The 14,507-nt window shown below is 41.8% G+C and overlaps 1 protein-coding gene across 3 annotated transcripts in view; it reads left to right on the top strand.

The window, feature by feature from the left end:
* LOC109488223 (potassium voltage-gated channel subfamily H member 1-like) overlaps positions 1-14,507 on the top strand; it is a 106,487-nt gene that overhangs the window by 6,149 nt on the left and 85,831 nt on the right. The window contains exon 1 of one of the 3 annotated variants that reach the window (XM_019792423.1): positions 5,158-5,652. The exons of 1 other annotated variant lie outside the window; for it this stretch is intronic. In XM_019792423.1, coding sequence (XP_019647982.1) covers positions 5,574-5,652 — 79 coding nt within the window. In that variant the 5' untranslated portion in view covers positions 5,158-5,573. Of the gene's footprint in view, positions 1-5,157; positions 5,653-14,507 lie in introns of those variants that run through there. One more of the 3 variants, XM_019792424.1, reaches the window with a different exon arrangement.

A 14,507-nucleotide genomic window follows, 5' to 3' on the forward strand; every position in this document is an offset into this window, starting at 1 on the left:
TTTTTAAAAGCTACTCCGCTGCTCGACCAATCAGGCTCGCTGGTCATTACGTAAACTGAGAGCTTCACTTTCATAATTTTTGGGAAGGGAAAAGACACTGGAAAAGAGAGTTTTACTGAGCGTTTGATGTCAGTTGTTTGCAAAACGTTTTGGGTAAAAACCTGCCAAATGCAAAGAATAATAATTTTCTGAAAACACAAGCCGTTTCCATTGTTTATCACACTTCGTATCGGCAAAATGTTGTCAAGTTGCAACACACAACCAGAGATATGCAGCCACACAAATCACCAAAAACGCCAGAAATAATCTGACAACTTCCTATATAAAAACATTCGACTGCCAAAAGAAACGAAGCTGTCTGCTTTGAGCCACAAGTTAGATCTTGGTTTAGTTATGAGCGGCCTGGCGGACCGGGTCACTGCATGCATAAACTTTGATAAAGAGCCGCGCTTGGTAGTTCATACTCGGCCGTCATTATGCCGCGTTATCCTTTGTGTTCTTTCATGATTTTCACAGACAACTCATAATTTTCTACCGAATAAAAACGCGTCTCTACCTGTGCACTGTCTTATTATTCTGAGTTTGTATCGACTGCAACACGTTTGTAACTACTAAACTAGTGAACAGACATGATAAGAACTACTAGTAATTTTTATAAAATCTACGTTTTTATTAAAAAATACGATACTTACAAACTTCAGCAGAATGTTTACATAATCTTACGGTAACTGCTAACAATAATCTTTTACGATTTACAGCATACAGCAAATAGTAGCCGCTTACAAAAAAAATCAGTTCCAACAAATTTACAGAGATAGTCCGTACTTTTCAGATAGAACATAGAACGTCGTGCGTGAAAATTATTTCCACAAGTCTAGGACAACGTGCAACGTAAATTCACATAATCAACAAAATTATATACGCTCATAATCTCATACCACGTCCGGGCAAGCTTTTTTCCAGGGCTATCTACTCCGGTATCGCGCGATAACTTTTCAGTGTTGTGATCTTGCTGATCGTCAATCTCCTCTGGGGGTAGGCCTAAAAACAAGTCCGTAACTCCAGAATACCCCGGCAGATTTTCTCCAATAAGGTCTCAGAATAGTCCATAAACCTCCATCTGCAAATCTACGTAGGATACGGCCGTGAAAAAGATCGTCTACCGGCCCAAATGCTGCCGCAAAGCGCACAGCTTCTCCGCTCGCAAACAAGACACGCCATCCGCCATTTTGGGTGAGTCACGTGACCCCTACTCCCGCGAAATCTTAGCGTTCTTTTGGCTGTTCTTTTTACTGGACATATCCCCGGCCTGTTTTTCCAAATAGCGTCGCAGTAAGCTAAATACAGCGTGCTGAAAGGTCAATGACCCATTTTTCGGTGGGAGGGATGGGCGCCCTTGGAATGGCGACAAAAAATTGGCGATTTCGGCTCTTTCGGGCTTCAAAATGGACATTATGTAACCCCTACGACATATACAGCATTTTAAGAATGAAACTGTGGAAAAAATGTTCATGGAAAGAGACAAAAAGGTGGTATTTTTTGAAAGATAAGCTTATAAACTAAAATCGTATGCGAGGCCGACACACTGCGCCGCTTTATATGTTGGGGAGGGGTGCTGGCGCATGGCACTGTTGACATTTACGAAAAAAAATTCATAAAAAATCAACACTTTGAGATATTAAAAAATGCTCGCATACGTTTGTTCCTATTACTAGTGTGTGCCTTTCAACAAAATATGGTGAATAAAAACCAAAGCGCTAGCCAGAAAAATTGATTTTTCTAAAAAGGGGGCGTGGCTCATAACTCGAGATGACGTCATGATTACGTCATCAAAATTTGCATAAATTATCATCTTGCACTAAGGTACTTACACAAAAAAAATCAATGACCATAGGTAATCCTAAGTAGTATTTTTAGGATGTCCCCAAAGTCCTCAGCCACCCTTCCATACCACCTTAAAGTGTTTGAAATAGCCCCAAAACAAGCCACATGAGAAGTCCCTTTATTTTTGGGTACCACCCATATACTAGTACAGTAGTTAGAACCAGCCTACGATACAAGCAACCGTTTTCCATCAGTGACATCGCATTTTTGCTAGATTCAACTTACTACATTAAGTGAATGACCAAATTGACTTTGAAAGTTGACTTTGAAAATCTGTGAAATTGCATTGGATGCCTTTAAGAAAGGAAACAATGAGACAATCATTTAATGTGAAGGCGGAATAAGGTTGAAAAACGACAGTTCGGACGTTGCTCCACCAGGCCAAAGTTTCTGACCGCGCCAGTGTAAATCAAAGCTCTTGCGGAAAGCTCAGGGGCGATTTTCCCTCCAAATCTCACCCCGTCATCAAAATCTCTCCTAAATCCGGTCTTTTACTCTTGCCGATGACGCACAGAGATGATCCGTTGCCATGGCAACAAATTCATTAAACTGGATGTTACCGGCGGTAATAAGATCATGAGGCGTGCTTTTGCGGTGGGTCAGGCCCCAGGGGCAGGGAGGGACGAGGATGTGGACCCCCGGGGGACAGCGGAGAGGGGGAAAAAGGAGCTTGGTCAGCATTCTGAAAATGCCTCGCATCACAAAAGTGTAGCCTTAGCCTCTACCAGGCTTCGGAAGCGGCTGGAAACCAAAGTTACTCCTTTAGCGGAGCAAATACCAGTATTCTCTTCATTTGGCTAAATTTTTCTATTTATTGTTGTTAGTCTGGTGGAGACTAACAGAAATCAGTGCTTAATTGGTAGCCTGGCATATATTTGTGTTTTGTATTCGCGTAGCTATTGAAAATAAATTGAAAAGGTATATTGAGACAGGGAAGTGATAGTTAAATTTCTGTGTACAACATTTGAGACAAATAGATAAAAGTCTGGAGTAACTCAAAACGAACAAATTGATTTGCATGTAAAAAAATCCTGTTCTTTGACTTTGTGTTGGTCGGACGTGGAAAGAACGCTGTCTACAATTGCAAGGTGTGCTTTGTTCCCGCTACTACAAAGTGCAGGAAGGAGATCTGTAACTGAGCTGTATGTGCATCATTTCCTCAATAACTCAATTTAAAACAATTCCGAGATCTCATACCTCCATAGAATATGGGCTTGATATGTAAATGTAAATTTCTTCTTTAATTATGCAAATTACCTCTGCATTAACATGATATATGCATCATGATGTATGTTAACTTTTGATTAAGTTACAGATGTCCCAAGTATGACATTCCCATCATTCACCATTAAGAAATCAAAGAATTTTTGCATAAATTATGCAAATTAGGTCATCATTTGCATAATTAGTATCTGCCTGCCATAGGTTACATACATTTCATGTATGAAAGTAGTATAATGCAAAACACTGTAATTATAGAATTTCCTCATTAATTATGCAAATTAAGTCCTCATTTGCATAATTTGCATTTAATCATGTACATCTCTCTCTCAGCTACCTACACACCAACAATCATGAAAATATGTTGTTCCTATCTGGACTTACTGGCTTTTAAACATTTCGCCAGAAAGTGCCCTGCAGTTCCAGAACAAGCTGCTAGGGGGACCAAACTCACACCACTTATTCCTGCAGTACCAAGGTCATCCACCAGGAGGCCCATATTTGACCTTGACGTTTGTCTTCCTAAGACTTACCAACATACCAAATATCATTACAATCCATAAAGGCGTTCTGAAGTTATGCTGACCACAAAGTTGCGGAAACACAGACAGACAGACAGACAGACACACAGACATACATACATACAGACAGACACACCAAAAACAATACCTCCATTTTTCATGGAGGTAATAATTCTCCATCGACGTCAATATGCCAACCTCTAACTACATGGTTAATCCCACTGCTGTACTGAAATTAATTTCTCTGCTTTGATTGTATTGCTGTAGACGATTTGGCAGTTCTGCTCACACCACTGAAACTAAACGTTTACTGACAAGTAGGTTTGGTTTTACTCCCACGAACGGTACTCAGATAGTAGTAGGTCGGTCCCTGGACACTTTTAGACCGATCGCACTCAAACTGAGAGTGACACATGATTTAAGGCTATTCTGTTTCGATAAACTTCATACCAGTTTGAGTTAATGAGTTGTTGTATAGTGTAGAATGTACAAGTATATGAGGTAAAAAGAGTGTACAGAATTGATGACGCAGGTGTTCTGGTAGTTTTGTGGTGTAACAGTCACGGTTTACAGGGTGAATGACCGAGAAAATATGGCGTAACAAGGTGTGGGTTATCTATGAAGTAGAATTAGCTTGGCCGTACATTTAGATGTACATTTTCACGAACTTACACTGTTATTTTATTCGGATTTCGCATGTATCAACATCCAAAATGTTGTAGAGAAAACTGTGTGTGGCTGTACCGAATTCGAAACGTGTACCAGGTAATTTCAATGAAGTTGGGGTAACAAGGTATGAAAAACTGATTTTGGTTTTGTCGTTCATACGTCATTCGCTAGGGGGAGCACGGGGTAAGCAATGGGGCAAGACAGACATTTTTGATGCGATCAACAGGTGGTTTATTTCACTCCAACGGGAGGACCGTCTAGTCAGGATAACACACACGGCTACTGTATGGGTTATTCACGGAAAACATTGGTTTAGTACAGGCAGGAGAGAGAAAATTAAAAGCAAATGTTAATATTAGTAGCATTTGTGATATTGCCGAACTACATAGGCGCAGGTGTCACGACAATGACTATGTGCCATCCATTGTTTTGTTCGGCAATTAATTTGATACGGCGATTCTACATAATTTCTGACATCGATGTTCCCCTTAGTTCGTCTCCTGCCGGCCGACCTGGCCCGCCCGCCCGTCCAAGCAACAGTAAAACGGCCGTCCATCGCTCCCGGAAGGCCCGCCGTGGCTAAGCCGCTTTGTAAGGGCGGCGCGCGGGCACAAAGAATCATACGTACCGCGGCGGAGGGATCATTGCACGCCAATATGGATTAATTTTATGCCTCGGCTTGGCGTATATATATTCTAAACGCCGTTTCGGCGCGGGGAATAGGGTTATGTTGGGTAGATTTTGCTCCGAGAGTCCGTGGCGGAAGCGAGAGAGGGGAAAAACACACACACGTATGACCTGCGGGGGCAAGCCATCCGCGACGCGGCGGAAGAGCCATTGAAAACGCGGCTTGGCCCGAGGGGACGGCCGGTTAATGAAATTTGTGGAGGGAGAGAAAAAAAAGAGAGAAGACTCGTCTGTTCTCTGCACATGCGCGGAGGCAAGCCAATTAACTTAGACCCGTACACCTTCTCTCATAAATTATTCAGCCATTTAATAATGCATGGGCCGCACTATAGGATGGTACCTACGCTTTGCCTGGCGTTTCCAATCGGATAAAGACAGAAACGCGAGAGCCTGGGAGAGCCGCGCCGTGTGGTTGCCGCGTTGTGGATGGTTTTCGCACCGCCTTTTTTGTATCCCCCTCCCGTCCGTAGGATGGAGTCACCGTGCCGGGAACCTTGGACATAAGAGTCACGATCGGGGGAAAAAAACAAAAACAAACCGCGGCAGCTGTGTGAGGAAAGCACCTAAGGAAGCTGGCGGAAATACGCGAAAATGCCCGGATCCAGAAAGGGTTTAATAGCCCCACAGAACACCTTTCTGGAAAATATCATCCGCAGATCCAACGGAACACGTACGTACTTTTTTCTACCTTTCGTAGTATTTTTCCTTCCTTCTGTGAGTGATAGAAAAGTCCTTAGCTAGGTCTGACAGGTTGTTTGTTCTGTATTAGTGAGAACCACGTTCGCACGTTTGCCGTGTGTGCATCGTGCTTTGCCGGTCAGCTGGGCGGGAAAAGAGCTTCCACGCCGTCATGCCCCGTTAACCCCACAACGCGCGGTAACAGATTGGACGTTTTTAGGTTCAGGAGGTGGGGAGAAAGGGCACCGGCCACACACACTCTTTATGGCTCGCTCCGGTGCAAATATATCTCCGTCTATAATGTCTGGCATCTCCCTATACTCTAGCAGCCGTGAGTGGATTATTGCCCTTGTAGCTTCGATATTGGTCTGACCGAGACCCGAACGGGGCAGAAAAAGAGGAAAAATGATACGCCATGTAAGTAACCTCCCTCGTGACCGCTGTACGATAACAGACGGTCAAAAGCTACACAAGGACATCGCCTATCATTCTACAGTAGTCATTTGGTGCCGTAAATACAGTGAGAAACGTCTAGAAAAAAAAGCACACACACACACACGGCAACAACAACATTGACGTACCGATCTATTTCGACCTTTTCCATCGAAGCGCTCCGCCCGATAATAAAGACAGCAGACGGATTAACTGTTACAGCAAAGTCCGTCCGGCTGTAATAACATAAGTCCGAGTCTACATCAATACACTGGGATAAAAGCCAGGATAACGGCTGGCTCTTGCTCCTAACGCCGGAGCTGTCCTTGGTGATGAAATGGTCTTTGTGGGATGAAAGCTGCCTAGTTATTCCAACACATTCTAAGAGAGAGCTCGAGAGAGAGAACTCAAAGCAGTGCTACGATACTGTCGTCTGATCTCCTCTTCTCTAAGACTGTCTGACACTTGACTTAGCTCTGTTTTGTAGATCCGGTAAGCTCTCAATTACTGCCTCAGCCCCACAAACTGCGCTATGGAGCACAGCCGGGCTTTTCGGAACGGAGATAGGGTAGAGTCAAGTTAGGACTGCCTGCCAACTGTCTGTCTTTTTAAATTCAATCTCCTTTAGCGTTGGAACATAACCATAAGACTTGTACGGTCGGATGACCTATGCTCACACGAAACAAGAGAGACGTATATACGTGCTTGTGTGTGTGTGAAATACGGATACACAGGAGTCGTTAAGATAACAGGTTGGCAGGCTGGTATTACAGGCGATCTTGTGGTAATGACTCGGTGCCGTGTCATGATGGCGACTTCCCGCCCTCTCATTACCATCCCCCCGCCGGCGGCCCGTCAATAGCGTGACAGGTCAGTCCTCAGTGGCGAGTGGCCACCCAGGGGGTTCAACAGCCTGAGACTGAGAGAGGAGATACGTGCTTCTCTCCAGGCAGAGGTTTGGGTTTTGGCTTATATTTGGCGTGTTTTTAGGCTTTTTATCGGGCTGTCTTTTTTGCACTGGTGTCTATTTTTTTACGCCAACACAGTGCAAAAAGAAAGCCCAATAAAAAGCCTAAAACACGACAAAAATAAGCCAAAACCTCTACTTGGAGAGTAATATGTAAGATGTGCCCTCAGAATAACATCGTCGTCATTGGACGGAAAATTAATGCACGTAAGCGGCTGTGTGTGTGCGTGGGTCCCGCCGGCAAATATTGGCGAGCGGCGAACGGGGAGACCTCCGCTAACAAAGGTCGAGTGGCAGCCGGCGATGTTACAGGAAAACCCCGTACTTCTCTACTGAAGTAACACAGGGACACTTACGGCTATAGCAAAGGATATACCTTCTCTAGTCCTAGGATATATAAATCTTATCTCTTCAATGTAGAACATCCAGATATTAAGCAGTGTTGAAAAAGAAAAAAAAGGCATGATACAATTCTAATCGGTTGCTCTTTTTGGTTCTGCGTCGGCCATTTTTTTTATGGCGTCCGTGTCTGCCTCTTTAGAGTGGTCGGATTGTTCTCTATATATCCGCAATCTGTATTGAATTGTATCTCTAGATTAAGATTAAGAGTTGTTGCTTTGGTGAGGTAGGCAGCACTTCAGTGATGCGTTTTCCTTGTCGCTTCTATTTGGAGATGGCCTCGCGTCACGATTCCGTGACAACACCTTACAACCCGCAATCTATGTTTCCCACACAGACGTCCATATTAGCTGTATATATATGTACCAGACCGTACCTCCAAAGGTTGTCGTGATTTTATATAACACGGCTTTTCTATAGCCTTCCCGCTATACCCTTGCCAGCTCATGCACGGCCTCTGTAATAGCCGCTGACGCGCATTTTAAAGCGATTGTGCCGTGCCTTTGTGAACCAGCCGGCTCTCATCATGGCCGGCGTCCGTGGCAAAGCCATGCATGTACGTACACACAGTCACCGCGGTTTTACACAGGGTTGGGCACCATGAGGCCACAGTTTACTCTCCAAGCAGAGGTTTGGATTCTGGCTTATTTTTAGTTTTGATGTTTTTTTTTATCGGGCTTTCTTTTTTGTACCTGTATCTGTCATGTTCTCCAAAAGGACGAAATTCGGTTAAATTCAGCATTTGAAATGTTTCTTTTTAAATTGGACGGTATGTTTTCCAAAATTTTAAAAATACTTTTCATAATAGGTCCTGTTTCACATCTCAAACACAACAAAACTGTCCATACGTAAAATAAATACCAGTGCCCGATAAAAAAAGCATAAAATCACGCCAAAAATAAGCCAAAACCCAAACCTCTGCTTGTATCTACAGTACAGTTCCGACAACAACAAAGAAAACCTAACAGATCCCTGCATGTTTCACACAGAAAGGATACACGTATCTGAGTTTTTGTCTACACAGCAAATTTCAGTGAGGGGAGGCACTAGCTTTTTGATGACTAAAGCATTAGAGTCAAATCATACAGATGGGTCTATATGTATTCTATTGGTTTGAGGGTTAGACAGCAGGGAGAAGGTTAACTCTCACAACAATATTGACGAACACAAAGAACTGCAACGTAGGAACAATATAGAGTTATTTTACGTTACGAAACCTGGATGCTAGTGATACATAAGAAGCCATTTGTGGAATTAATTTTTTAGTTGAAAATGGCGATGAAAGCCTTTTGTCGTCCACCATATTTTAGTCCACTGGGAACATGATCTTGCATATTGATGATAATTTTCAGCGTAAATTTTCTCATATCTCTTTATCCGTGCGAAAAACCACTACTGGCACTAGCTATAGAGCGAGGGACGTACGAGCTAGAATGCCACAAGGTTTTTCAATAAAGTGTGTACATTGTATATGAGTACCGTAGTGTGTCGTGATATTCTAAAGGGCACACAATATATCCTGATCGTAAAGTTACAAATATGATCACCACTGTTCATTGCTTATGTGGTAAAACTTACTTTCTAGGGCAAATGTAATTTCTGATATAGAAAATATCAACAGTAGGGACTGTGGTAACGTTCGTGTATTTTGGCCCAATATTGAACAGCTAGAACGGTTTTACGGTGTTCAGAGGGTAACAGTTGGTTTTGACAGGTACTCTGTGTGTTTGTCTCTATGGCATTTGGCGGCGTCATAATCCCCTTAGCGACCCTCCCATTCTACTGAGACAACATCCAACCCACCCACACCTCAACACACAGTCTCCTGTCCTTGGAGACGTAAAAAAGCAATGCCAAACTCCAACTTTACTCTATCAGTAATAGAATTTACAATTCCTGCGACGCGCTGCGTTTCTTGGCAAATTGCGTGTAGTTGCTTGCTCACACGCGTGAATGCGGCGTAATGCTATTCCGGCGCGACCCTCTCAGAGACCTTTTTAGACGCCGAATTACAACGGGAAAATTGCAGCGCCGGATATCAAACGATAATGAAAAGTGCGCAATTTCCGACACCGTTCTCGTGAAAGCTACTTTGTGCTGACAATGAGTAAGGATGACGGTTCGAAAAACGTCACGGTACTAATAGAGTCTCTATGACAACCTTGGCAAGGCGTTTTATAGATAGACGGCTATTGTTAGAAGAAAAAGTCGACCTATTCATGGCAGAAAAAATACTCAGTTGTAGTCAATTCCTGCCTCTCGAGTCAAATGGATAAAAGGATGTTAAAATGACGTTCGGTAACGTCACTGATGTACATTCTAAAATAGACCTTTGTTGTTGGATTGGCAGTATCTTAGGTATAGTATATCGAATGTTATTTTAAGGCACCAGGCAAGTTTGTACAAGCCAAATGGTGTATTGTAGTTAATTTGACAGGAAATGTACAGCGGCCAACTGGTCACGCAACGAGTTTGTAACAAAGTACGTATTACACAAGTACGTATGTGTTATGTTTTTGTTATGGTTATTAAATAATGAATTAGATAAATCTGACGCGAGCATTATTAAAACAGGAGTATTATCACTCCATCATGCTGAATCATATGTTATATTAACAAATGAGTAAGACTTCTTTATTCTAAAAAATGAATGAGTCATGATGATACGAAAAAGGATTGACCACTAAAGAAACAAAATGGCGCGCATGCAATTGATTACCCAAACAAATATGTCTGTCACATACGTCATAGGTCACTATGGCAACGTGCCTCGTTATAACAAATGGTTTTCTGCATAATGAGTCTGCTGTGCGGCGTGTTGTCTCCCTGGTGCCGTCCGCACATCCAGGGCAGTATTATTCTTCGCGGGTAAATTTGGACACGGGGGAAAAACGGAAGCCATCGCTTGAGAGCTATATATGGATACAACATTTGCTGAGCGAATGGACAGGCTTTGTTATGGATATGTCGACTCGTAGTTATTAATATCAATAAAAAGATCGCCACCTACGCCAACTGGAAACGATTATTAAATACTCCGTATTGCAACAATTCCTTTTTGTACATTTAGAGTAAAACGACTTTGGAAACAATGGTGAAGCTATTGCTACCACACAATTCTATGACTACCCAATCATATATGGAATACAATTCGGATAAGATACTTTGATATCTACTTTGTATATACAAATATCCATAAATCTTATGATGTTTTCAAAGATGGCAGGGAAATAATAATTTGTTACCGTACATATATAATTACATTTTGGACATCTTGCGTCTTGTAATGCTTAGAGACAATGTAATATGTTCTGTTATAACGCGTCTTTGTATAAGTAAACAAGCCTGGCAATTCGGCCACAACTAGGCTCTTGTTTTAGAGAAACAATCCATTCTACTGCTAGTTATAACGGAACACGGTCACGTTTCTCTGTTGTACCTGATCTCCAGGCGAACTTATCTACATCTATATATATATCTATCTACGGCATCGTGACACGGAGTAGCGGGAGCACATGAGAGTAATCAGCCGACACGCCGGTAATTAAACCATATTTCAGTTGCCACGGTGCCCGTCAGAAACATGACGAGGTTTCTAAATAACGTCTATGTTGTTGTCGGGGTTCGTGTGGAGTGGGGGGAGGGGGGCACAGTGTACATGTAGTTTTATAGTATTTGTTATTGCAACATTTATTGACAAAACTTGACAGCACACTCAGGTTTTAGACTTATATTTATGCCGCCACCAACACATAAGACAATGCATGATACATAGGACAAGCAAAGCACGAATTTATACAGTAATTAAAAAATGAACAAGTGGCCAAATATTTCCAAAGACTCATAGTTAAGATATTACAAAACCGTTTGGAATTGGACAATAATTGAATGTTATGAGCTGTTGATAGATAGGTAGAACCTCTTAAGTTTTATAGTATTTTTGTCAGACGATCCTGTGGTGTTAGTTGTGTTGGAGAACTCGTAAGATATGACAAAACTGAACATCTGGTGGACTTTCCACATTCAAATATTTTATCATAGTAGGCTGGGGTATGTCAAAGCCATAGTTGCCTTCGCTGGTGCAAAACGCGTAGTAACTCTAAGCATATTTTGTTTATTCGAAAAGTGTATTTGTATGGCAAGATGGCAACTTGAATGTGATTGAAGTAAGCCCATTATTGAGGTACATTGTCTGACGAAATTCACAACCTCGCGACCGACCAATCAGAATCGCTTTTACAGCAGACACCAGGCGATGTGAGTATATATACGTAGGCTACATCAAGAGACGCCAGTAGATGGGCCGTTGTTTTTAAGATTACAAACTGGCATCATTAACTATTTTGCATGCTTTTGATGTCCAAGTAAATGTATAGACGTAGCAAATACCAAACATCCATTCTGCAGTAGATTAGATAGACGGTAACTTTCCATGCACGTCGAATCAAACAAGACCATTATACGCGTACTTTCAAATTGAACAATGCGGCCATTTTGTGCTACCCGTGGAATCAATATTATATCAGTGCGTACTATGTTAGTACAAAGATGTCCCTTTCGACACAGTACTCTAGGTAACTCTCTATAACGAAGAACAGCGACAATTGCAAAGTCGGTGTGTCTTCTCAGGGAACTTCATAGCCACAAAAACACCTGTAAATCATAATAATACATTATAAGTTTATTGCAAATACATGCCCGTAGGCTAATTGCAAGTACAATGTAACATGCATGGAAATAGAATACAATGTAAATAAGAAAGAGTTCCCACAATATACCAAGTATTATATTCTAAACTATAAGTAAGTAATATTATAAACTACACATTGAACTAGATAAAAACAGAGCTATACGTCATGTAAAATGGTCAACGTTTCACGAGTGGGCGTCTCACAAAGTAGTTCTTGGAACGGAAAAGGCCAATTTATCACCGCAATTTTCGGGGTCTGAACACCGCACACTTATGCTCTCCGGACCGTATAATGTCTGAGCTGAGTGTCCAATAAAGTGGCTACAATGTTTGCCAGACTACGCCATTTGAGTCTACAATGTTTTTATTGAAATTCAATCCCCCGGTTTATGGCAACGTTGTATACGAGATGGGTATATACTAGTACTACTGCATTATGGCACTTACGTAATCACCGCATCGGTAAAACGTATTTATGTGGTGACATTGAGATAATCTACTGAATGTTTATGTATTAATAAAGCGGGAAGCCATAATAGAGAAATAAATGCAGTCTCATTCGGTTTGGTGATAAAATCACAGTTGCCCACCATGTCTGGCTTCCCACCAGATTTTAATGTCAAGGATCCTTTAAAACATCTTCTGCTTTATGGCTATAAACTTTTTGCTCCCCCAAGATTAATCGTAAAACTATGAGTCTAACGTTAACACAGGGTTTTATTATCATAAGTAAATGGTTTGCTCTTGGTTAATTAAAAAGGTTTATATTTACTTGTAACACCAAGAGAGGGTGGGGGTTAGGACTAGCTCTTACAGTGGTATATAATTATACCCCATATTTTTTTTGTATATTTGTATTATTTATGTATTGTGTATATTTATATATATTGCCCATGTATTATTAGATCTGTTTAATTCCTCTGTCTGATAAGTTTGACCAACTTGAGTGTTTCTTTATTTCTGTTTTAATGATAAATCAAGCAAACTGCTCGTCAGTTCCAAAACAAGCTGCTATATGTAGGGGGCCCAAACTAATGCCATCACTTCTTCCCTAGCTATCTACCATTCAAAATTCATGACCCTAGCATGTCCAGTTTACTAGACATCAAAACCGGAAGTTCTGCTTCAGTACCAAGAAAAGCGCCAGGGGGCCAAAAATCTAATCATTTCTAGGTCTCATCAAGACCTACCCAGTTTCATGACAATCCATGTAAAGCTTCTTGAGTTATCTTGAAAAAACACACAAACGTACACAGACACACCCTACAGAAAACATAACCATCTTGGCAAAGATAAAAACGGATGTAGTACTCCCCATGCTATACAGACATAATTTGGGCTGACACTAATAGTGGATACGCCTTGATTTGTTCCTTGCGTTAGCCTAGTACGAGACCGACTTAACCTTACTGCCACTTATATACCACATCTGCATGTTATCGACGATGTCAACCCGGGCCCCCGAGTCCAATTGCCAGCCCCGATATGAAAATAGATTTGAGAGCAACACTAAGAAAATGCGTCACCGGGAAACTTCAAAGTGCTCTCAGAAGCCCCTGGCCTTATATTCTAACGTCAGCTTTTCGGTTTAGGTGATGACAGAATTATCCTGCTGAAACGAAGAAAACCTGTTATCTTACGTTACGTACACGTGTCTTTGAAAGCTCTAATGAGCCCTCTTGTGAGTCTGTGATACTCTTCAAACAGGCTTCGGCTTTTTTATTGGCGTGTTTTGAGTCGTTTTTATCGAGGTCTCTCTTTTTGTCCTGGTATCTTTATTTTTTTTTTACGCCAGTCTACTCTCTGGCGAATGGATACATCCTGGCCAATTTGATACTGTCTTTGCAGTCACCGATCGATCTGCTTGGAGATTACATCTGTGAGTTTCTTCAGAAGTAACCCCTCCCCTTTATCTAGATTTCTTGAAGCAGTTTGATGAAGGCGTCATTGTGATTAAAAACGACTACTAATGTACATAATGGTTGTTTGAATCAAGGATATCTCATGGTTTTCTCTGATTCAACACTCTACTCTCATGGACAGTGTGATACCATTTCACTCGGCATCTTAACTATGTCAATGTAGAATTATGGTGCAACATGCCTTCATTCGGCTGGTCATTGGCTCATGCATGTTCATTGTGGGCTTTATTCATCCTCATGCAAAGGTAAAAAGGTTATAAGTTTGCGGCCGGACGACCTTCCCCTTTGCGAATGTAAAATGGCAGAACTATGGTGTTGCAGATTGCAATCTTCAAAGGCGACCGGTACCTTTCAAACCCAGCTGCGTAGTGGGCGTAGTTATTCAATGAGGCCGTGGGAAAATTCTTTGGAGACTAGCGCCTTTTGGACATCACACA

Source organism: Branchiostoma belcheri, unplaced genomic scaffold (genome assembly GCF_001625305.1).
Source record: "Branchiostoma belcheri isolate BF01 breed outbred unplaced genomic scaffold, Haploidv18h27 scaffold92, whole genome shotgun sequence".
Lineage (NCBI taxonomy): Eukaryota > Metazoa > Chordata > Leptocardii > Amphioxiformes > Branchiostomatidae > Branchiostoma > Branchiostoma belcheri.